The sequence below is a fragment of the Microcaecilia unicolor genome, chromosome 4 (assembly GCF_901765095.1).
Source record: "Microcaecilia unicolor chromosome 4, aMicUni1.1, whole genome shotgun sequence".
NCBI lineage: Eukaryota > Metazoa > Chordata > Amphibia > Gymnophiona > Siphonopidae > Microcaecilia > Microcaecilia unicolor.
The window spans coordinates 306,667,511-306,693,923 of NC_044034.1; the positions used below are offsets into that span (position 1 = coordinate 306,667,511).

Below are 26,413 nucleotides of genomic sequence, written 5' to 3' on the forward strand. Positions count from 1 at the left end.
CCCCCAAGTACCCCCTCAAAAAAAGCCCTGGTCCTGGGATAATTTTGGGAGGAGGGGTAGATCCTACCCTTTACAGAGTTAGAGGAGGAATATGGGATCCATTGCCAAGATGAATTTCAATATAGGCAAATAAGAGATTATATCCAATATAGGGCAAGTGGAGAGCTGCAATTAGTAAAAACACTATTATAGAGAGTGTTGTGGGGAGGGAATAGGAGAGGGTGTATTTCCTGGGTTTACAATGCACTCTTGGTACAAAAGAACCATATAGAGAAATACATTGCTAGATGGGAAGCTGACTTTGGCACCTCACACAAAATACAGACCTGGGAAAAATGTTTTCAGTACCTGCTAGAAGTATCCATTGCCAGTAATTTGATAGAAAATGGTTACCAAAATTTGTATAGTTGGAACATTATGCCAATGTGTTTGCTAAAATGTTCAACAGTGGTACGGATGCCTGTTGCAGGGACAGTGAGGCCTTGGGTGATATGTATCACATTTGGTGGACATGCCCAAGAGTTCAGCACTTTGGGAATGAAGCACTCTGGATTGTACAAAATATAGCAAAGGTAATCTACCTCTAAAAGGCTAACCACTGTCTGTTGCATTTTAAACCAGTCGACATAAAACCAGACACTTACAAACAGGCCTCCTGCATATTCCCAGCTAGCAAGCTGACCCTGGCTTCAACTTAGAAGCAGTCAACCTTACCTTTGATAAGTAAAGTATTGCAGAAATTGGACTATGTATATCAAGAGGGTCATTTTCAAAGCACACAGACTTACAAAGTACAGAGTACATAGGTTACTCTGGGGCTCAGTTTTGAAAGAAAAAAACATCTAAAAAGTGGCATAAAGCATCATTTGGACATTTTTCTGTCCGAAACATAGAAATCAGTATTTTCAAAACCCATTTTCCAGATGGTTTTCTATGCTGTTCATCTGTAGTGCATACAAATCTCAAGGGGGAGTGTTAGGGGTGGAATTTGGGTGTTCCTAAGACCTGGATGTTTTTCAGCCATAATGGAACAAAACAAAAACGGCCAGGACTAAACCTAAGACGTTTTGAGCTAAAACTGTTTTAATAATGACTATGCCACAAAAATGTGCCTTAAATGACCATATGCTCACTGGAGGAATAAAGAAATGACCTCACTTTATTCCCACAGTGGTCACTGACCCCCCCCCCCCCCCCCCCCCCATCCACCAAAGATGTAAAAGAAACACTATATACCAGCCTTTATGACAGCATCAGATGTTATAGCCAGTCCTATTAGAGAAGCAAGTAGGTTGCTGGAGTAGCCTAGTGGTCAGTGCAGTGCTCCCTGGAGAAGGGGACCCAGGCCTATATCCCACTCTGTTAAATTTGTGGTGGAAAGTGTCAGCCCTTCAAAACTCACCAAAAACCTACTGTACCCACATATATGTGACCCCTTCACCCATAAGGGCTATTGTAGTGGTGTACAGTTGAGAGCGGTGGGTTTTGGAGGGCTCAGCAGACAAGATAAGGGAACAACAGTGAGATGTGTACCTGGGAGCTTTTATATGAAGTCCACAGTAGTGTCCCCTAGCTTGCCCCATTGTTTTCCTGGGACGTCTATGTGGCCAGTCTACTAAGAATGCTGGCTCCTCCTACAACCCAATGGCTTTATTTTCTGTGTTTTGCACTTGAACTTTTTTTTTTTTTAATGGACCAAAAAGATAAACGCACAGAGCACAAAAACATCTCGCTACTGTCCATTTTTGGAAAAAAAAAAAAAGACGTTTTGCTGTTGTAAAAATGGCTATATTTGCTATTCGTATTCTGGACGTTTTGAGCAAAATGTCCAAAGTCGAACTTAGACGTCATATCAAAAACGCCTCGCCATGTAACTTTGTAAATCTATGTGCTTTGAAAATGAGCACCTAAATGACTCAACTCATGGGTTTGAGACGGGGGTCGCTTAGGCATCCCACATCTTGTTGTATTCAACTATCAAAGCTGGAAGAATCCATATTTATTTATTTATGATGGATAAAAGCTGTTAATCAATTTGTTAGATACCCAAGCTATGTTAGAGTGGACTATTCATAGACCGAATGCCCAAACATGATTAGTTTGCAAGCATTCACAGTTTGGGGGAAAGGAGGGTGGGGAGGAATTTATCATTCGAGGTTGTTGTATGTTGAAGGAAAGCAAGTTTTATTTTGTACTGTATACAAAAATTTCAATAAATAAAGTCTAAAATACAAAAAAGAAATGAAGATAGATGATAAATAGTAGAAATTGTAACTATTATTGTAAAGCTATTGAAGAAAAAAACAGTATTCTCTTCTTTGAACAAGATGTGACTCTCTTCCACTCCTCTCTCTCCTCTCTGGGCACTACAGACAGCTTCCCAGGACCCAGCTGAGTTATCTAGTTTAGGATTTCTTTCCCTTATGAGGTTGCTGGAATTTCTCCTGGAGACTGAGCCCATCTGAGGGTCTAATGTACTACTACTACTTATCATTTCTATAGTGCTGTACACTTGAACATGAAGAGACAGTCCCTGCTCAACAGAGCTTACAATCTAATTAGGACAGACAAATAGGACAAATAAGAGAGAAGGTGGGGATGATAAAATAAGGGTAATGAACAAGTGAGTAAGGGTTAGGAGTTAAAAGCAGCATCAAAAAGATGGGCTTTTAGCATAGATTTGAAGATGACCAGAGATGGAGCTTGACATACTGGCTCAGGAAGTCTATTCCAGGCATATGGTGCAGCAAGATAAAAGGAATAGAGTCTGGAGTTAGCGGTGGAGGAGAAGGGTGCAGATAAGAGAGATTTACCCAGTGAACGGAGTTCCCGGGGAGGAGTGTAGGGAGAGATGAGAGTGGAGAGGTACTGAAGAGCTGCAGAGTGAATGCACTTATAAGTCAATAAGAGGAGTTTGAACTCTATGCAGAAATGGATAGGGAGCCAGTGAAGTAACTTGAGGAGAGGGCTAATATGAGTATAGTGACACTGGTGGAATATAAGATGTGCAGCAGAATTTTGAACAGATTGAAGAGGAGAGAGATGGCTAAGTGGGAGACCTGTGAGATGCAAGTTGCAATAGTCTAAGCGAGAGGTGATAAGAGTGTGGATGAGGGTTCTGGTAGTGTGCTCAGAAAGGAAAGGGTGAATTTTGGTGATATTATAGAGAAAGAAACAACAGGTTTTAGCAGTCTGCTGAATATATGCAGAGAAGGACAGAGAGGAGTCGAAGATGAGCCCTAGGTTACAAGCTGATGAGACAGGGAGGATGAGAGTGTTATCCACAGAAACAGAGAATGGGGGAAGAGGAGAGGTTGGTTTAGGGGGAAAGATAAGAAGCTCAGTCTTGATCATGTTTAGTTTCAGATGGTGGTGAGACATCCAGGCAGCAATGTCAGACAGGTAGGCTGATACTTTGGCCTGGATTCTTGCTGGAGAGGTAGATCTGGGAGTCATCAGTGCACTGAAGACCATGGGATGAGATCAGAGTACCAAGGGAAGAAGTATAGATGGAGAAAAGAAGAGGTCCCAGGACAGATTCCTGAGGTACACCAACTGACAGTGAGACAGAAGTGGAGGAGGATCCACCAGAGTATACACTAAAAGTATGATGGGAGAGATAAGAAGAAAGGGTCAAAGAAAAACCACATGGAGTGTGGAGATGCACTTGATCCCCACAGGACAAGATAAGAAGAAAACCAGAAAAAAACAGAGTCCTGAAATCCAAGTGAGGACAGCGTATCAAGGAGTAGGCTTTGATCAACAGTGTCAAAAGCAGCAGATAGATTGAGAAGGATGAGGACACAATAGAGACCTTTGGATCTGGCCAGGAACAGGTCATTGGAGACTTTAGCAAGCGCTGTTTCAGTTGAATGAAGGGGGTGAAAGCCAGATTGAAGAGGATCAAGAGTAGCTTGAGATGAAAGAAAGTCAAGGCAACGGCGGTGAACAGCACGTTCAAGTATCTTGGATATAAAAGGGAGGAGGGAGATGAGGCAATAGTTGGAAGGACAGGTAGGGTCCAATGAAGGTTTTTTAAGGAGTGGTGTGACTACGGCATGTTTGAAGGCATCAGGAACAGTTGCAGTGGAAAGTGAAAGATTGAGGATATGACAGATAAAAGGGATGACAGTAGGAGAGATAGTGTTAAGTTGATGGGTGGGAATAGGATCAGAGGAATTGGTAGTTAGTTTCGAGGAGAAAAGAAGATGTGTAGTTTCCTCTTCAGTGATTTCAGAAAAGGAAGAAAAGGAGGCAGGTGTTGGAGGGTTGAGAGAATGGACTAAGGGAAGGAGAGGTGGAAGTGACCTGGTTGAGAATTCAAATTTAATCTTGTGAATCTTATCATGAAAGTACTCAACCAGAGTCTGAGGAGAAAGTGAAGGGGGAGCTGGAGATGAAGGCACTTCGTTCTTTTTCTCAGTTTGGATATAAAGGGACCTCTGGGCACCCTTCCAGTCTTTTCCTTTTCCCTCCAACTGTGGGAGAGGTTCGGAGATGCTTCTGGCCTTGGCTTTGGTTTGTCCAATGTTCAGGCCAGATTCATAGAAAAAAGAACCTTTCCACACCATTCCTGTGGTAATGCTGAACTAGGTATGAGAGCTGAGTCAGAATATCTGATTCAGCTCATAGAAGTATGTAGCCACCTTGCACTTCCTTCTCTTATTGGAATAGAGTCTTTCCCTATTCCACGTCCTGTTGCCTGCAAAAAGTAGACTGGGTTGTTATCTTGATTTCCAAGGAAAGCTGCTCTGGTTTTAGGAAAAAGTTATTTTCGTTCCAAACCCTTGGTATATAAACTACTGTGCCAGTCCCTCCTATTGGGCTAGATGCCTCCAGCACAGCTGTTAAGCCTAAATTGTATGTTTTTTTTTTTCTAATTTCCATGTATAAATAATTAGAGTAGTCCAAGCTAAGAGTAATCGTCTAATAGTAAGATCATCCTTTCCAAGTACAAACCAAACTTCTCACTGGTCGGAAAAAAGTCTTTAGTGCATGCCAGGGTTTACTACTTGCTCGTTAATGGCTTGTTAATGGCTCGTTAAGTTTAGTGCATCTGGCCCTAGACATAAAGTGGCAAAAACATGATCAGATAATCAGACAACTTCCTTGTCAAAATTTAGGTTAGAATACAGACTTTGTGCAAAGGCATTCACCTTCAAAGAAACACCCATTATGGAGATTTTAGTCTCCGGAGCCTCATGTCTTTGTGAGAACCAGATGTCTTCAGACTTGCCAGGATGTCGTCTGTTATCAATAAACCATTTGTTTAACCCCTATAGAGAGTCAACAACTTGAAATGTATCCTGCAAACCTGGGTCAGTGTGTATCAAAATCTGGATGTCATCAATATCTTAATCTGTACTTTTCAATTTCCACAAATAAACAGACTTAAAAGGATGTTAAATAATACGCCTTTCTCTAATTAACTTCAAATGGGACTAAGAATCCACATGTACTTAACAATGTGAAATGAGAGTAAACATAAAGTTTTCCAGTTCAGTTAATGTCAGCATTTCCCAGACTAAAGTATGAGGTATTTGTGTCATAGTTACTATCCTTGGACCCTATGAGGCGTTTAATTAAGTATGCAATGATGTTGGGTTGTGTTCGTGTTTATTATGTATTTATGTTCGCTTTTTAGGATATAACTATTTTAAACAAAGAAATCTGTTCAGCATTAGTAAGGGAACAAGAATATTTCCAAGCCACACCTAGTAGCAAATTATTAGCAGCAACTGGTATGATTTCATCCTTCAGTGGCACAGGAGGAGACACAAGTGTTTTGTCAAAACATTTCTATACTTTGTAATTGCTGGTGCTGTATGTAAGATTGTATTTTTCCATATGAACACCTCTTGTACAGATGAATGTCAGAATGGATTCTGTATCCATTCTCTTTGATAAAAAAAGAAGCTTGGAAATAAAGATGGAAAAATTATATAAGGTGATTATTTTATTTCTTGATTGGCATTTGGGGATTATACTTCATTGATCAGTCAAGTAGATTAGCACAACAACCATCCTACTGTATTGTAAATTTTGATATAAGTAATTATGCCATTATTACCATTCAATCTTGAGGGTAGTCAGGGACAGAAAAATACCTACTGTACCTGAATGTATAAGAAACCTGCAAGCTTTAAGGCTATTGAAGTAGTACACATTCAGATGCAGTAGGTATTTTTCTGTTCCTGGAGGATTTGCAGTTTAAAAACCTTGTTTTCTTTCTCTCCATCTTCATTCATCTGCTTCCCACTTCGCTGCACCAATCATTTCCTCCTCATTTTTTATGTTCCAAATCTTTCCCCATCTCCCTTTCTCTCTAGACCGTGCAGTTTCATTTACGATTCACACTTCCTCAGAATCATTGATATGCTCTCCACCTTTCTTGTACCTGTTAAATCTGAATCTCTTTCTGAGCAAGATATTGCACTAGACAATGCCCTTGCACACATACTTCGTCACATTGACCTCTGCAAACCTTTCAGTTAAGATGCATTTACCCTGTGTTAATCGTGATTTACACCTTCTCAAAACCCAAGTTACAACAGCTGAGTGACAATGGAGCAAAACATGCTCTAACTCTACTCATCAACTGGTCAGACTGAAATACAGCTATTTCAGAGGAAAGGCAACTTTTGCCAAACATAATATTTTAATCATCTCATTAATTCTGCCACTGATAGACGACAAAAGCTTTTTCAGGTTCTTTACGAGCTTGCTCCTACATCTTTCACTCCTACTCCTACTCTCCTGAACTGTTATCCTGAGACTTATTAGCTAAGATCTGGCAGGAGAAGGTTACTAATTTTAGAAATACTCTTTCCCCTCCTACTGACTCATATAAGACTTACAATCCACTGAATGCTCTAGCTCTTCCCTTTGACAAGAATGGTCTGCCTTTAATCCTTTATCTTTTGATCTTGTTTTGCCTTCAATTTGATTTTTTAAGCTGTCAGCCTCATCAGCTGACCCCTGGCCAGCATTCCTGATCATATGCTTCTCACCTCCTTTTGCCTGCTGTCCTTCCTTTACTACAATCAGCAGTCTGGAAGCATGCACTTGTTTTGCCTCTTCTAAAAACCTCGCCTTGACCCTACTGACCCCTTCAGTTTTGGCCAAACTCCTCCCCCCTTTTTTCAAAAACTGACGTTATCCTTTCACAACTCTTGCCCTTTTTGGGTAAATCTCTCATCCTTCATCTATGCCAGGGTGGCTTTCTTAAAGGCCATAGTACAGAGTCTCTCCATGCCGCCTTTTAAAATGAGGTCTTGATCAGACTGTGATTGTTGTTTCTCTGGACTTCTCCTCTGTCTTTTGACCTTGTTAATCACAATCTCCTCAACCATCTTTTCAGTCTAGGCATTGTGTGGACTGTCCACTCCTGATTTAAGTCATAGGTCTCCAATTGCACTTTTCAGGTTTCCCTCGGTTGGACACTTTTCTCCACTTTCTTTTCTAACTGTGGTGTCCCTCAGGGATCTATCCTCACTCTAGTACATTTTTCTGGCTCCCTTACTTACACTTCTTCAAAGTCAAGGCTGCAGCCCATACTGTTATAAAACCAATCAAATAATCAAAAAACTTCATTGTATACATTGTTTGTTACAAGTCTTCTATGACCATACATACTTTTTTTTAGAAGGAAAAGGCCTCAGATACAATGCAAGGACATTATTTTTAACCCTGCTGATATCAATCATTGGCAAAAAAAAAACCCCTTCATATCCTTAAATATAGATTAATTCAACTTAGCTTTTTGGGGTGCAGATGATTATGGGACGAGTCTGCCCGACACTGGCCACCGTTTTGAAATGGCATCACTGCTTCTTTGGGGGATTGTTCAGTTTAAGCACTTTGTCTCAGGTCAGCTCCTTCAAACACCCAATAGGGTGTTTCGGCATCAACAAGGACTTTTTTAAAAATAGATTTTATTTGATACTCTAAAAGCAGTGCAAAGATACAAGCCAACAAAGAAACTGTAGGCAAGGTCCATTGACACTTCTAGTACAATACGTTGGCAGTGAAACAAGACAAAACACAAAGAGTATCAAGCATTTCCAAATGATACAACTCCTCGCCAACCGCAACATATTTACCCCCCTCCCCCAATAAAAAATTCACAAAATTCAGAGATTCAAAAGTCTGCTCCTTGTGACATGGGTGAGGGAACTCTAAAAGGGCTTCCAAAGCTGACAAAAGGTCTTCCACTACGGAGAGTCCAGATCAGTAAAAGTATCGGTGCTCTACATACGCCTGAGTGATCATAAGCATTCTCCACTGAGACAAGGTAGGTGGCTCTGCCAATTGCCAATGGAACAAAATACATTTCTTTCCAAAAAGGGTAGACTTTTGCAAAAAAACCTTCAGCCCTTTTGGTGCCAGTGCCAATATGTTGAAGGTGTCAAAAAGCAGAAGGGGATGTGGCACCCAACCAATGTGCCATAGAGAGGACACGGCATAGACAGCAGTCCAAAAATGATGCACCAGAGGACAATGCCAGAACATATGATCTAATGTGGCAGCTGACAGAGAACTTTTGGGACAAGTATCGTCCAATTGTAAAGTTGCTTTATAAGCTCTATAGGGGGACACGTGGAGGGGCATAATCGAACGGGGCGCCCATGTTTTCCTGAGGACATCCTCGCAGGATGTCCCCACAAAGGGGCGGGGAAACATGTATTACCGAAACAAGATGGGCATCCATCTTTCGTTTTGATAATACAGTCGGGGATGCCCAAGTCTCAACATTTAGATCGACCTTAGAGATGGTCGTCCCCGATTTTTGGCGATAATGGAAACCGAAGACACCCATCTCAGAAACGACCAAATCCAAGCCATTTGGTCATGGGAGGAGCCAGCATTCATAGTGCACTGTTCCCCCTCACGTGCCAGGACACAAACCGGGCACCCTAGGGGGCACTGCAGTGGACTTCAGAAAAAGTTTCCAGGTGCATAGCTCCCTTACCTTGTGTGCTGAGCCCCCCCCCCCAAAACCCCCCAAACCCCACTCCCCACAACTGTACACCACTACCATAGCCCTTAGGGATGAAGGGGGGCACCTACATGTGGGTACAGTGGGTTTGTAGTGGGTTTTGAAGGGCTCACATTTACCACCACAAGTGTAACAGGTAGGGGGGGAGGATGGGCCTGGGTCCGCTTGTCTGAAGTGCACTACAGTACCCACTAAAACTGCTCCAGGAACCTGCATACTGCTGTCTTGGAGCTGGGTATGATATTTGAGACTGGCATAGAGGCTGGAAAAAATATTTTTAAAAACTTTTAGGGTGGGAGGGGTTAGTGACCACTGGGGGAGTAAGGGGAGGTCATCCCCGATTCCCTCCCGTGATCATCTGGTCATTTAGGGCACATTTTTGTGGCTTGGTCGTAAAAAAAAAAAAGGACCAATTAAAGTCATCCAAATGTTCGTCAGGGATGCCTTTTTTTTTTCCATTATCGGCAGGGGATGCCCGTGTGTTAAGCATGCCCCAGTCCCGCCTTCGCTATGCTTCAGACACGTCCCCGTGAACTTTGGTCATCCCTGCAATGGAAAGCAGTTAAGGACGCCCAAAATCGGCTTTCAATTATGCCAATTTGGGCGACTCTGTGAGAAGGACACCCATCTTCCAATTTGTGTCGAAAGATGGGCGCCCTTCTCTTTCGAAAATAAGCCTGATAGAGGTGCAGTATCAGCTTATATTGTGTGTTCCACAAAGGTAAGCTATAAGGTGCTTGATCTGCGGACAACATGATCTGTAGATTGGGTTCCCACTTACGTGCCAGCAGTGCACAATCATAGTCCAGTATTTTGTTTTTTGTTACATTTGTATCCTGCGCTTTCCCACTCATGGCAGGCTCAATGTGGTAGGCAATGGAGGGTTAAGTGACTTGCCCAGAGTCACAAGGAGATACCTGTGCCGGGAATTGAACTCAGTTGCTCAGTTCCCCAGGACCAAAGTCCACCACCCTAACCACTAGGCCACTCCTCCACTCCACTATTTGTTCCTGAATGTATTTATAGTGATATTGCAAGGGCGCATCTATATAAAGAGACTCTAATTTGTTCCAGCTTGTCCAATGTTAAAGCTGTCAATGGAAAGGAAGATACTTAGTGATGCAACTGTAGGTATGCAAAGCGGTTGCAAGGGCTTAAACCATACTCAGTACACAAAGCAGCAAAAGGCTTCATTTTCCCCTCATCCGTGACCACCTGCCAAAGATATTGTAGTCCTCGGTCAGACCAATGTTTGAAAGTCTCTGAAATCCTGGCGAAAACTCCCCATTACCCCAGAATGCAAGCAAGGGGTTGTAGAAGGAGACAGTCATACACTTTGGCACACCCACATCCATGTTTGCCTCAAAGGCTTATAAAAGAGACAAGTCGACACAGTGTGCCCTAGCTTGGCAGCCCACACGTAAAAGATAGCTGAAGTGCCAGGGAAGGGCGAGCTGCATCTCCAAAGAAAAGCCCTCTGTGGAGCGGTACCATTCATTTAAATTCCACATCTGACAGGCAACAGAAAAATGTTTAAGATCTAATAAGCCCAAATCCCTCCACATCCCTTGGACGAGCCATCACAAAGAAAGGGAAGGCGTGCCCTCATACCATTCCACAAGTAGTGAGTAACAGCTCTGATTAATTGTCTAGAAGAAGAGACAAGAAAGAAGAAGGGCAACATTTGCAACACATACAGCCACTGAGAGACAATCATCAAATTCTAAAATGCTATTTTTCCCATTAACGTAAAAGGATAGTGCTGCCAAACCTTCAGTTTGTGATCAGTGCACTGGAACAGGGTGTCAATATTACTTGCATACAAGGTGCCTAACTCTTTCGGGATAATGATACCTAAATATTTAATAGAGTTTCCTGCCCAAGTGAGTGGGAATACTCCCACCCAATCTGCCAAAACAGAAGGGTGCAACGGCAGGGCCAAGGATATCTGGTAATTAAGGGCAAAACCTGAGTAAAAACCAAAATCGTCTACGACACTAAGCAGGTGCTCCAGAGAGGCCAGAAGCTGGGAGAGGAGTAGCAAAATATCATCAGTATACACCGGGGTCTTCACAGTCGATGCCACTATCTGAATGGCAGAAATATCCACATCTCTCTCAAGTGTCCGCAAAAACAGCTCTAAATAAACCAAAACCAAATAGGGAGAGAGTGGAATCCCTACCATGTATCCCACTCTATCGGAAAAGTGTCAGTTTTAATACCATGTCACCAAGGACTTTTAAATAGGTTCTAGCCAATCACAAACTAGCTTACTCTCCGTTGGCTCACAATCTTCAGACAATCCATTCAAAAAACCCTTCTAAAAAATAATTTCACAAATAACAAACTAGTATATGCTTCATCACAAAATATCTTCTCAAAATGCCCTCAGAAAAAATGATGCCGTTCTAAGGAGTTTAAAACAGGGCTGTACTGTGTTTAACTGAAATATCCATTGTTGTTCTCTTCATTGCAATTGCTGTTGTTGATCTCCCCCTTTCACATGAGGCAGAATTGATAGCAAAACTTTTAAGATTTAAAAAAAAGAGCGATTATTAGATAAACAATGGTCTACTATTGGAACCTCATGCTTGTTTCGATGCAGAGAGCTCCTGTATTCCCACCATCCTTGTTTTCAATTTCCTAGATGATTGCCCTAGATAAAATGTTTGGCACGGACATTGCAAGCAATAAACAACAAAATCTGTACTACATGTAGTGACATATTTCAAAGAATATTTCATGTGATCATCCGGGTTTAGAAACCATGATATGGTGGGCATGATGGTACAAATAGTGCAGTTGCCCATACTGTCTTGCCAACGACATACAGATCTTATATACTTTGACCTCAACCTCCTTCTCAGTTAACCCTCTTAATGACTGCCTCAACCTGGTCTCCACGTGGCTCAATCAGTTGTACCTGAACTTCACAAAATGTGAAATTATTCAATTCCCATCATCTCTGACAATTGGCTCTCACATGCTTCCTTTCAGGGATAGTATGAAGATCCTGTATGTGACCTTTGACCACAAGCTCACCTTTGAACCTCAAATCAATTCTGAAGGTGTTTTTCTTTGCATTAAATAGAATTTGTGCATTCAGGCCCATTATCTGCTCTCTCATACTCTCACTTATTATCACCCACCAGGGTTACTGCAACTCCCTTTACTCTGGTCTCCCTCTGTCCTTGGCCAATTGACAAGGAGGTGTTCTCAAGAGTAGGGATGGGGAGATCTAGCACTTGCACACCTACTTTTGTAAATTCAAGCAAATGCCTGAATTGTATCCACAAATGACAGGTGTAAAAATGTCATAGTTTTCTGGGACAATTTTCAAAAATAAAAGTACATGCATACTTACTGTGAAAATCTAGCAGATTCTACACAGAGAGAAAGGTATTCAAGCCCTTTTTATTTTTATTATTAAGCCCATGCCTTCATTTACAAAACCACCCACAAAGTGACTTCCTAAAATTATAAGGAATGTCAGAGGTGAAAGTGGGATCTGCACTTCAGTGTTTTCGTATCCAGCCCACTGTTCTAATTGCTAAACCACCTTTTTTTCCTATTATGTTGCAGTTTGTGCCTTTATGGGTTTTGGCGTTGCAGTTTCAAAATTAAAACAGGTTTAGTTTTATGGTGGGAGAGGAGCTAGAAGATAGAAACGCACTGAGGGTGAAAAAGCATTCCTATTGTCCTCTAACAAGGTGCCCTTAGAGAGAAGTAACTGACCTGTCATTATAAAAGTGAATAAGTACCATCCAGACACACAACCTGAAGGCTCTTGTTGGTCTTATATACAATGGAACATCAGAACAGTTAGAGGCAGTACCTACTTACTACCTGATAAATCCCTCTGAGACAGTTAGCTGGTAGAAGTACCTATCTGATAAATCCCACCGAGCAGACTGCTTCGGCACTATCCATATAGTATTGGGGTGGACTGGCGGGGATAGAGACCACAGTTATCTGGGTAGTAACTATTTCCAGCATTCTACTTGTATAACTTAGGACAGCAAAAAAGATCTTCTAAATCTATCCTGATAGCAGCTGAATATAGGTACTGTCCAGATAGTGCCAGCACCTCGCCGTTCTATGTAGATATTCTGCAGCAAAAATATGGCACTGGACTCCATTCAGAATGAAAAGTTACAGTTTAACCGGTGCTCATATATTCAGGATCAACATTTCTAACCAAGATCAAGAATATTATTCCATCAACTAATCTGCTTCCACAGGGGGCAACAGAGATACCAAAAAGTTTGCACTTGCCTGTGACAGTCATGCCAGACCCAGGCATGGCGACCATTCTTGGGACGGAAATCTGACTGGCCGGTGTTGTGAATTTGAGAGCTGAAGCGTAGCAGCCTTCTATAGCCAGTGTTCGGGTGGGTTGTGGCTGCTGTGGAAGATAAGCAGTTTTCCTCGAGGGCGCACTGTAGCAGGAACATTGGTCGGTCCTCTAAGTAGGTGGTATGTTCAACAAGAGGTGCATTCAAGACAAGGTCAGGGGCAGCTGGCAGTAAAGAAGAAATGCAAACAGCTCAGTAGTATCTCCATCTGTATGTCTTATTGCAGAAATGACTAAGATGATTATAGCTTTTGTCCCACCTTTTGTGGACAACATAATGGTTAGGTCTTTTCCCTAAAAGTCCCCAGTTTCAGGTAGTTTTTGTCTATTGGAATTTCTAGCTGGAGTAAACCTAGTGGCTATGCAGAATTCTTGCATGATGACTTAATTAGAATAGAAATAGAAATCTTATTAAATAGGTATCCACATGACCACAAGAAGTCAGTGGGGCTGGCTCAGTAACAGTGTTGCATACTGCTGTGCAGACTAGAGGACCTGGACTTGATTCCTGACTAAGGCCCATGGGAGGACAGAGGCCCAGTCATCACAAAATGATGACTTCTTGTGGCCAGTAGGAGCTCTGGTGCATGGCCCTAGACAAGGATGCTCCTAGAAGTTGGAAATGAAAGCTCATGTTGCTTTGGCCCAGTAAAAATCAGTTTTGCTTGATCTGAAAGCCCATAGAAGCAGGAAAAATCTGCTGTGCTGTAAATAATTAAAGAAAAAATGTTACATAAACCAGCAGACACACTCAGGGTATCTATAATACATCAACACATCCACTTATGAATTCTCAATCCTGAAATCTCACCACACTCATACCTCTACTCAAAGAAAAAAAAAATGTATACCATATGTTTTTTGTTATGATATATTGCCCTTTAGCTTCTCGTTGTTTCCTTCCAATGTTTCAACGTTCTTTTCCATTGATATATTCCTTAACGATACTTTGATTTTGTCTCGTATAACTCTTCACAATGTAATCCATAACCGAATTGTAACAAAATGTATTACAAACTCTGAAAACTCATAGAGCCCAATATTCAAAGGATTTATGCTCCTGATTTTTGAGAATTATGCTCCTAAATTCACCGCTTTGAAAAATTAATAGGACTGGGTGGCTAAATGTATACTCAAAATTTCACTAAACTTCTAATTTAGGAGTACAAAGAGTGGGAGACAATAGGGGTGCATTTAGGGTAGAGAAAAAAAGGTTATGAGAACAATTCTATAAATTAGCACCTCAGTATAGGCTCCCCAGTGCTGTGCGCTTTGTGACAATTCTATAATGGCATCTTGGCACCAAGATTCCATTACAGAATACCAGCTTGTTGGCTTTGGTGTAGTCATGTTTAGGCGTGCTTTACGGCATGTCAATAGCAGGCATAAGTTGGTGAGTTTAGGTGCATCGAGTGACTTACATAATTTATAGTATTATAGTGGCTGGAATAGCCTAGTGGTCAGTGCAATATACAGTGAACAATGTGACTCAGGTTCAATTCCTAGTTTAACTCTTAAGTGAATAGTATTCTATAAACTACATGGGTTACTGGGAGACATATCTATAGCCCACCCATTCTCTACCCATGTGGAGGGTGCTATGGCAATTCCTACCTTATAGAATAGTGCCAAGTTCATAAAGCTGCTTAACTGTCAGTTAACGGCGCCTTGGACTTGTGAAAGTGGCGTGTACCTCTAGGTACCAGCTTATAGAATTGCCCTGTATGACCTTTGTCATGATTTTTAGCACCAGGCTTATAAATCCAGACAGATGAATGGGAGGCCTACATTTATGAGCATAACTTTTAAGCTCCTGAATTAAGATAAATTTTCAGCTGGAAACATAGGGGTCGATATTCAAAAGGGCTTAACCGGGCAGCAGAGGCTCCTGCCCAATTAAACCCCACTGAATGAGCCAGCACCCGATATTCAGCATCCCTTAACAAGTCTAATGACGCTGAATATGACTGCTAATTGGCCATCCCCTAACTGGATAGATAAGGGTCGAGTCAGGAGCAGAATTAGGGAGGAATGGCAACTTGGTTAGCGGTGATTTTTGGTCAGCTTACCAGCTAAGCAACTGCATAAAGTTAGGACAGCAAACCAGCTGCTCTAGCGTACTTAGGGCTGGGCAGTGAGGGGCAGTTCGCCCCAGGTGCCGGCAGCAAGGGGACGCATAGAGCAGGCATGCATCAGTCGGCTCTGCTGGTCCCCTGCCCCAGAACGGGAAGTTGGTGTCAGAGGGGGCAGGAGACCGGCAGAGCCGAAAGCTACCACCCGGCTACCGCGTGGCTCTTGCTGTAATTTCATTTTTGACGTGTGTCTGATATGTGCAGCCGAAAAATAATTTTTATTTTCAGACGCATGTATCGGATGTGCGCTAAGTGGCATTTGATACACGTAGGTCATTACCGCCTGGTTACTACGTGAGACTTTACCGCATGTCCATTTTCAGCAAACATTTTAAAAAGGCTTTTTTTTACAGGCGCGCTAAAAAATGGATCGGCACGCACCTAAAACCTGCGACTACTCTACCGCAAGCCATTTTTCAGTGCACCTTAGTAAAAGGACCCCTTATAGAGCCTAACTTAGGAGCTTACATTTAGGAGCTCAGCTTTTATTGAATATCAAGCCCATTAATTACAACTCATAATACCAGTTCAGCTGTGGAACAGGAACCAACCTCTTGGATGCTTACTGAGGATGCAATGAGGGTGACGTAAGAAAATTCCATCCCTTTGTACATACTCTGAAATGTGTTTGTGACATTACACTGAAATACTGTGATAAGCTTATGGAATAGTTGTACCTCAAACCCCTTCCCAATCAGGATGGAGGCAAAATAAAGGTGCTAAAAGCATTTCTGTGGGTTTTTCGTTTTATTTTGAGTTTTTTTTTCAAAACTGTCCAGAGTGTGTGTATGTAAACGAATGTATGTACAGCCTGAGTGGAGCCATCCCCTGAGGTCAGGACTGGGGAGGGGTTACTACTTATGTGCATATTTTGTATAAACTGGGAACATTGTGGATATTGACTAGCGAGTGTAAATGTGTGTGTGTGTACTTTCCATGGGGTAATTTTCAAAGCAAAGTATCTGCATACTTTCTCATAGAACAGAGCTTCCCAAACTCTGGGTTGCAACCTCAAACAGAGCCATGAAACCTGCATTTGAAGCCATGACCTGCGTAGGTGCTGTATAGGACATTGTCCTGCATCTGCTAGAAGTTACACGCTTTTGGAGGAGTAGCCTAGTAGTTAGTGCAGTGGACTTTGATCCTGGGGAACTGAGTTTGATTCCCACTGCAGCTCCTTGTGACTCTGGGCAAGTCACTTAACCCTCCATTGCCCCTGGTACAAAATAAGTACCTGAATATATGTAACTGCTTTGAATGTAGTTCCAAAAACCTCAGAAAGGCAGTATATCAAGTCCCATTTCCCTTTCCCCCTTTTGGCGGCTGCAGGAATTAAGGCTGTGGCCACAGAAAGATTGGTGAGCACTGTCTTAGAAAATTGTATAACTTGTGTGCCCATCTCAATTATTAAATTATCCTCTTAGTTACTTAATCATGAGACACAAACCTTGTTTCTGGTCTTTTAGTTTGACCTTGTAGTTCCTGTTTTCTTCTCCAGATCAGACTGGGACTAGCAGTGGCATGCTGCTGCTATAGGCTTTCATTCACAACCAGGCATGGATGTTTTCTCCTATTTCAATTGACCCTCCTGTTATTCAAATCTGGTCATTCCAGCAACAGCCCTGGGCCTTATGCCATAGCCCACAACTCCTTCTGCAATGTTGTATCAAGGGATTTAAATCTGGCCACCAGGCATTGCTTTCAATATGACTCACAACTCCTCAGAGGCTGTGACTCTGCTTCTCCCACATCCTCAACCCCAGATGACCCAGAGTATAGAATATCCAATCTGGGAGCTGACCTGGGACTCTCTATGTGGAAGTGCATTTTAATACATTTAATATATCACCTTTAACAAAACCAAAGCGGTGTTAAAACACAAGCAAGAAACAGGAAAGGAACTGCAACTTAATGAGAGACAGAAGATGATAAAAGAGAGAGGAATGACAGAAATAGGTAAGAAGCTGCAGAGGAAACAATACCACTGCCCGAGCGATACCACTGACCGGAGCATCACTCAGCCTAACCACTAAAATCAGCCACCAGACCGGCTCCCTATTTTTTTGCCTGCCAGTTGAGTTCTTACTTTAAAAAATAGAACTGGTGGTGGTTGGTACTACTGCTTTAAAGAGCGCTAAGGGAAATGCAGACCTTGTAACTGGAAAATGACTCACTCTCTGAGCAGGAAACTCCAGCAGCAAACCTCCCTCCTCCCTTGGGGCAGTTCAGTTCCGTGCCATGATGCCGGCAGTGAGACAAGGACATCTCAGTGCCTGAGCACTTCACGCCACTCAGGACAACATCATCAGCGCTGACATCACCGTGCCAATACCAGGTCTCCTGCAAGCAAAGGAAAGGACAAGGTTTTTAGAGAACTCTCTGCATAGAAGGCCATAACTAACAGAAAATCTTTTTGGCTGGAGGGGCCAAGCAAATAAATCTCTAGCCCCGGCTACAAACCCTCTACTTATTGGTGCCATGTTGGCCTTGGCCCACCAAATTCCACTGACGATGATCAGTACCATGTGTTGTTAGTGCCTGACTCATCTGTACCCCACGGTCCACAAAGAGCACAAACACATTTTCTAGTGTTGCACAAACTTTATACCACTCAGTCTCAAACATACATTGCCCGATGTGGCCACATTTTGCCTTCCTAGAGGCTGCATCAGGGGCTTAAGCTAAACGTTAAAACATCACAAATTAAAAATCAAAATCATATAAAACATAATCAGATCAAAAATTATAATAAAAACACATACATTTAGTAACGATATAATAAATACACATGGGACTAGATTCTATATATGGCACCTGAAAAATTGGCACCGAAAATATTTCCGCCTAAGTGTGTTCTGTAAACTGAGCCTAGATTTAGGCATGGTTTATAGAATATGCCTAGCTGGTGTATAGAATATGCCTAGCGGCCATGCCTGTGCCTAACTCTAGGCACATCCCTTTAAGTCAAGTAAAACAGTGTAAATATCAGTGCCTAAATTAGGCACAGAGCAGGTATATTCTATAACCGTGCACATAGATTTTCAGTCCGCCTATTCCATGCCCATGGCCATGCCCCCTTTTTGGCAGCGTGCATTAGAATTTACGTACACCACATTACAGAATACGCCCAGCAAGTTGTGCGTGTAAATTCTAATTAATGCCAATTAATATCAATAATTGCTTGTTAAGTGGCAATTAGCAGCGCTGATTAGCTTGTTAAGTAATTAAGTTACGTGTGCAAATCCAGATTATCACCGGATTTTCATGCGCAATTTTGGTCACTCTATATAGAATCCAGGGAATGATTGCTAAAACTATTAGTAATTCAAAATCAATATACATATACATAGTAAAACTTCTTTTCAAAACATGAGTCTTACTTCACACAAGCAAATTAGTAAAATTAAAACTAGGAAGGTGAAACGTGGCCACGTCGGGCAATGTATGTTCGACACTGAGTGGAATAAAATTTGTTCAACACTAGAAGATGTGTATTCTGCTCTTTCTGGACTGCTTGATATTCTCTGTGGATCACAGTTTGCTCTCTCTGTTTTTTCCTCATGTGTACTCCAGGAGCAATAAGAGGGTGCTTTCCTGTGCAGTGCCAAGCTGATGCTGTAAAGTAGACTGAAATGGTTTCAAAAGACACCCCCCCCCCCCCTTCAAAAAAAAAAAAAGCAGTGCACAATTCAGTATATGATGCTCTGTGCATAAGTGGAAATTTAAAATTTTTATATCTCTCTATGGGACTAGTGTATTTCATAAGTTGGCCCCAGATTTAATTCTTTCAGTGTTTTTGGCATATTCAGTCCATGCACAACTCGCTAAGCGTATTCTGTAATGAACTGTGCCTAAATTCTAAAGGGGTGTGGCTATGGGTGGGAAAACAGGCGTTTCATGGACATTCCAAAACTTACGCATGTTTTTATAGAATATGGCCCTGTGCTCATAAATCTACGCGCAGGGATTTACACCACATTTTCATTGATGTAAATGGACACACGTAGTTTTAAGCACTGGGATATCAACTAAACGTATTCTATATACCACACCTAAATCTAGGCATCACTTATAGAATACGTTTAGGCAGAAATGTTTACCGTGCAGATTTCTTAGGTGCCATATATAGAATCTGGCCACATGTGTAAATAATGCACACTCATTAAGGTGCACAAACACCATCCCTCAAGTGCAAATAAGTGTGGGCTAGTTATAGAATAGGGTCAGTTGTGCATGTACATTAATTTAATATGAGGAGCTAATTGGTGTTAATAAGTAATAGACCATAAATGGCCTTAATTAGTGCTATTTAGCACAAATTAGCAGCTATCGTTTGACTGCACTTAGTATTCTAGAAGATGCACACACAAAATCTGTTGTGCACAACTTCTAAGGGAGTGTGGACATGGAAGGGACATGGGTATGCCTAGGATAAATGTATTCAGGGGAGAGAATACTATGATGCGTGTAACTGACATCAGTTAGGTTATGCACATTAAGTGGACACTTATACTAGAATTCTATAGCGATAATTACATACATAATTGCTGTTTTAGGGTTTGCACATAGAGGCCCTTTTACAAAGTGGTGGTAGGGCTACCGCACATGTAGCCCATGCCAAATTGACACTACTGTTACCACTAGGTCAATGGGTGGTGGTAACGGCTCAGGAAGTAAATAGCCAGACACGGCCATTTAATGCCCCCATTAAAAAAGCTTTTTTACCCAGCTGCGGTACAAAATGGCCCAGCGCACTCCAAAAACTCGCACCCATACTACCGCAGGCCATTTTTTACCATGGCTTCATAAAAGGACCCCCTTAGTGTGGTTATCAGGACACCTAACTTTAAGTGTCCTTTCTTGAATGTACATAGTGCATGATAGTGCGCGCTTTTGACAACATTCATTTGAAAATTAAAAAAAAAAAAAACAACAAACATGAAAGGTTTTTGTGTGCCCATTTCTACTAATTACCAAAGTCAGATGGAAAAGAATTGAAGAGACAGAGACCCTGCAGAAAAGAACAAACCAAAACCACACAGTTCTACTACATTTCACAAAACTCCAGAGTTAGGTTACATTTCAATTTCCTTACAGTAGAAAACCTTCAGTTCTTAAGTTTCGACAGCAGTCTAAAGTAAACATATATAGACACCTTAGTGCTTTCCACTATAAACTGGTTCCTTGTTGGCCTCCCTTCGGTTTCCTTACTTAAACATACTGCCGAATTAGGCTGGGCGCCCAGAGAACAAATTACATCTGTGTACGAACATCTGACAGACTGGTCGGAAGAGCAGGAAGCTGCAGTGTGAGAACCCTTTGCTGGTGAGTGACTCAGGCTGCAGTGGGTGACAGATGACCCAGCATACTCTGGAAATCAGAAATGCTGGAAACTGCCCTACAAGCCCAACTTTTCGGGAAATGATGATATTGCAAAACCTTACGATATAAGTGAGGATTTGTTTTCTAAATAAACAGATATCTCACATTGGAAAACAAATACTACTACTACTACTACTACCAAACATTTCTAAAGCGCTACTAGGGTTACGCAGCGCTGTACAATTCAAACATAGAAGGACAGTCCCTGCTCAAAGAGCTTACAATCTAAAAGACAAGAGAACAATCTAAAGACAAGTGAACAATCTAGAGGACGAGTGAACAGTTAATCTGATAGGGTGGATAGATTGGGGCATTTAATATTTCTCGAGCGGTTAGGCGCCGAAGGCAGCATTGAAGAGGTGAGTTTTAAGCAGAGATTTGAAGATGGGTAGGGAGGGGGCATGGCGTATGGGTAAAGGAAGATTATTCCAGGCATAGGGTGAGGCAAGGCAGAATGAGCGGAGCCTGGAGTTGGCAGTGGTGGAGAAGGGTACTGAGAGAAGGGCTTTGTCCTGTGAGCAGAGGTTGCGGGCGGGAACATAGGGGGAGATGAGGGTGGAGAGGTAGTGAGGAGCCGCAGACTGAGTGCATTTGTAGGTAAGGAGGAGGAGCTTGAATTGTATGCGATATCTGATCGGAAGCCAATGAAGTGATTTAAGGAGAGGGGTGATATGAGTATATCGGTTTTGGCGGAATATAAGACGTGCAGCAGCGTTCTGAACGGATTGAAGGGGGGATAGATGGCCGAGTGGGAGGCCGGTGAGGAGTAAGTTGCAGTAATACACATCTGTGCGCAGTACCAGGTACTGAAGAATGGTAGACAGGCCCACAGAAAACTATAGAACCTCCTGGTCTTACTCTGGATTAATTTATCGTCATCTATGTCCTTGCACTCCAGCTTGTAAAACCTCCCACAAAGTTATCTCTCTTGTAGTCAAACTCAGGAAGATGCATGCCTTGGTTTATGGCTCCCAAGCAGTGTTAATAAAGCAGGAAGAAAGGATGTATACAGAGTTTGTGGTGAAGACGTGTGGCTTGAACTTCTAAGTCAAATCTGAATTCCCTTATTACTGGACCATACTTCCTCTAGGGCACTCAACCTTAAGCGCCATCTTGGTTTTACCAACTGTTTGATCCATCTACAGTACCTACTGAATCTATCTGTCTCATCTAGTGCTATCTCCACTTCCACCAGGGGCTTATGATGATGAGAATGCCCAAAACAGGAATACCATTGCCTTCTGCTATGGACGTACTTACAACTATAGATTGATTATTTGATGAAAAATATTCTATGTAGGGGAGAGAGGGGTAGCAACAGAATAGGGCCAGTTATTGGTATGTACATTAGGGATGGGGCAAAAGTCCAAAGGAGAACAGGAAAATAACTTGTGTGGAAGTCAGTGTTTTATTCTCTGCTCCTCTGGTTTCATTAGGGATGGGCAACCAGAAAATGTTCATTTCATATCATTTCCCATGTTGTTTCCAGAAATGTTTGTTCTATTCATTTTCATTTGGTCATTTTGTGGTCACTAGAGCAAAGTCATTGAGGCGCAGATGCTCAAAAGTCTGGCACTGTTCTAAACAGCCCTGGAAAAATACTGCCACGGCAGTGCTGGGAAGGAACTCCCTAATGCTCAACGCTAATGACATGCAAATTTAGGCACGTTGTTAGCACTGAGCATTAGGGAGAACTGTGGGAGGACAGTGTCTGGCGCATGTGCTGAAGAGTTGTGCATTAAACACAGCTCTTCAGTGCATACCTAGAATGTCCGAGAGGGGAGAAGGGAAGGAGAAGAAGAGCTGCCGGCAAGTGCAGCTGAAGGGGATTCTGGCCCTTTTAAAAGTTAACTAGCTTCTCTGTTGAGGTGGGGGAGGAAGGGATTCACACCCTGGTTGCAAAGCAACACCTGCCAGCTAAAGTAGTAGATACTGGGGCTACATGTAACTGGGCATGGGGACGCATTCACGCATGGAGATTTCATCACTGTAGCAGTGCAAGTGCAATTTCAAGGGTTTCACCATTGCCGCTGCTTCATTTTCTCTCAGCATGGCCGCCAAGAGCTCTGGTCTCCCTATTCCTCCCCTGCTCGGTACAGCCCTAACGCCAGCTCCGAACTAGCATAGGGTTTGCCGCGGGAGAAGCACCCTTGTTTGGCTCGTCAGCTCTGAGCATTCGGTGGAAGCAAATGCAGGAGTTAGTCTGGTGCTAATGGCCTCTAGCGCCCATATTTCTTTCTGAGCATCGGGGCCTGAGTGTGCACTCTTTGGAAAGACTGCACACTATTGGCTAAGAGAGTGTGGTCTTTCAGAACAGGCGATAGTGCATGCATAGCTGCTCTATTTTTGCATGCACAGTGGTTAAGGCATGTGCAAAGGTTCAAATCTGTGCACTATCGTGGAAAAAAAGACTGCGCACTCTTCCCAAAAGAGTGTGACCTTTTAGCAAATAGTGCCAAGTCTTTCAAATGAGTGTATACTATTATCAGCAAACGAAAAAACACAAAGGGATGAATTCTGTATATGGTGCCGAAAAATCTGGTGCCAAAAAACCGCTATTCTATAAGCTACGCTTAAAGTTAGGCATGGTTTATAGAATAGCGCTTATGCCCAGAAATCACGCCTAACTTTAGGCGCGGCCATTTGCACCAACTAAAATGTGGTGCAAATGTATTTTCCTAAATTGGGTGCATATCCTCCTTAGTCTATAACAATGCACATAAATGCTAGGAATGCCCCCATTCCACCCATGACCCTCCCATTTCAGTGCATAAAATTTAGGCACGTAAGTTCCAATAAAATCTAATTAGTGCCAATAATTGCTTGTTAAAAGCCAATTATTGGTGCTAAGTAGCTCATTATTCAATTAAATTCTTCACAGAAATTGGGCGCATGCCTAAATTTGCACACACAATTTTTGGTGACTTTTATAAAATTAGGGGGGGGGGGGAATGTGTTTTTCTGCCTTTTTTAATTCATTAATGACATGAAACAACATTGGATGTCGTTGACATTTCCCACATCGTTGCAAAGGACAGGCCATCCCTAAAGTACATTACTATATATCTAGGCTGCCGTGGGGTTTGGGGGGAGGGCTGGGCCCCTAGACTCCGAGGACTCAATAATACTCTGTGTTAAGGCCCTCTTAATGTTGGCGTTCCAATAAAAATTGTAACCTGGAATATGGGAGGAATTTCCTCTCCAATAAAACGGACAAAGATATTGACACATTTAAATAGACTTAAAACGGACATAGCTTGTCTCCAGGAGACACGTTTGACAGATGAGGAGCACCAGAAGTTAAGGAGGATGTGGGTGGGACAGGTTGAAGGGGCATCCTCGGGTGCACGCTGTGGGGGTGTAGTGATTCTCTTTAGGAAATCCTTGGTTTACTCAGTGGAAAATATCTTACAAGATGAGGGTGGGCGTTTCTTGCTGGTCAGGTTGAGTATACAAGGCAGAGAGGTCTATTTATTAACAGTTTATGCTCCAACACCGCATGAGCCGGGGTTCTTTGCAGACCTCCTGACAAAATTAATCCCATATGAGGATAAACAATTAATAATTGCAGGGGACATGAATGCTGTGATGGATCCAGAACTGGATTGTACTGGGGCTCGGAATCAGGAGACACTGGGGGGAGGGAAGAGGGGGATTTTGCCATCTTTTGTCACCTCTTTAGAGCTAATTGATGCATGGAGATCTCTGAGACCGGAGGAACGGGACTATTCTCATAGATCTCGGGCCCATGGCTCGTGGGCTAGATTGGATTATATATTTGTATCGGGCAGTCTTTTTTCGGAGATCTCGGAAGTGCAGATGGACTCAGAGGTGATATCGGACCACTCTCCGGTTTGGGTGGAGTTAGAGGCCCCGGCAGGGCACTCCACCAGTAAACATTGGAGATTCCCTAACTATCTAGCAGGGAATACAGAGTTTACCAACTATTTGCAAAAGAAATGGGAAGAGTTCACTGCACATAATGACCAGCATAGGGATGACCCGCAGTTGTTTTGGTGCACAGCAAAGGTTGTAATACGGGGCGATATTATTTCCTACACGGCAGCGAGGCGGAAGAAACTAGCAGCTTCTATCCTCAACTTGTCTAGTCGTCTGGTGCGGGCCAAGCGCACATTTCTAAACTCCCCATCCTTAGATAACAGGGAGAATTACCTGACGCTGCAGGCGACCCTTAACTCTTTGATACATGAACAAACACGAAGAAACATGATTTACCAAAGATACCGCTTGCAGAAGTACGGTAACCATCAGGGTGGCCTTATGGCTAAACTGGTCAAGTCATGGGGGGGGAACAGAACGATAGCGGCCCTAAAAAATAAGAGAGGACAGATAATAAATCGCACGGATGAAATGTTGAAGACTTTGAAGGGCCATTTCCAAAAACTCTACACTCAGAGTGGTAACGTTGATAGGGCAGCGGTGGCTGATTTCTGAGTAAGTCAGGGGTGGGAAAACTTTCACTAGAGGCACAGGAATGTTTGGAAGAGCCCTGGCAACCACGAGAATTACAGGCTGCCATAAAGGGGCTGAAATTAAATTCAGCACACGGGATAGATGGGTTCCCGGGGGAGTTCTACAAAATATTACAGATGCCCCTGCTCGGCCCTCTACTGGAATATTACACGGCAGTAGTAGAATTGGGGCAGTTCCCTCAACATGAAAACACAGCGTTAATTACTTTGCTCCTGAAACTGGGCAAACAGCCAGAGGATCCTGAATCTTATAGGCCAATTTCTTTAATAAACGTTGATGTTAAGCTCCTGTCCAAAATGATGGCAAACAGATTGGTGAGGCATGTTACAGAGGTGGTTGGGGTGGCTCAGACAGGGTTTATTCCAAGGAGACACTCGGTACAACATGTGCGCCGTATTCTCCTAGCAATGGCCAAAAGTACACAAAATAAAGATCCCATCTTGTTAGTTAGTCTAGACGCGGCCAAGGCTTTTGACCATGTAAATTGGGAATACCTATTTCAGACTCTCGAGTGGTTGAACATGCCAGGGGGATTTAACCAGATAATTCGAACATTATATACAGGCATGGGGGCAAGAATTATAGCAAATGGAGGGAGATCAGAATGGTTTGCAATACAACGTGGAACGAGACAGGGGTGCCCCCTGTCCCCCTTACTGTTCGATATTACTTTAGAACCCTTGATAAGAACCCTGAATGGTCTGAACAGTATTAAAGGGGTGGATATAGGCCCAGAGGTTGTGAAGACGCTAGCCTATGCAGATGATATTTTTTTGGTCCTTTCGGATCCGCAGGCCTCCTTACAGGTGACGCTGACAGTGATAGAGAAGTTTGGTGCCCTTTCAGGGTTCTCCTTAAATTTACAAAAATCAAGTGCACTGGCAGTGGACGAGTCTCTTCAGAGGCTCTGGAAAGGGGAGTTCCCATTACACTGGGCGGAAGGTCAGGTGAGATATCTAGGTATCCGAATTCCCCGAAATTTGACATCTTTATACTCACTAAATATCCGACCTCTGCTGGAAGCGACTAAAAGTAAATTGGCTTTGTGGCGGA

At 42.7% G+C, this 26,413-nt stretch overlaps 1 protein-coding gene across 1 annotated transcript in view; it reads right to left on the reverse strand.

Moving 5' to 3' along the window:
- Nucleotides 1-26,413, reverse strand: part of LOXL2 (lysyl oxidase like 2) — a 186,286-nt gene that overhangs the window by 11,529 nt on the left and 148,344 nt on the right. The window contains exons 9-10 of the mRNA XM_030201813.1: nt 17,659-17,824; nt 13,274-13,517 (exon numbers count right to left, since the gene is read on the reverse strand). Coding sequence (XP_030057673.1) covers nt 13,274-13,517; nt 17,659-17,824 — 410 coding nt within the window. The remainder of the gene's footprint in view (nt 1-13,273; nt 13,518-17,658; nt 17,825-26,413) is intronic.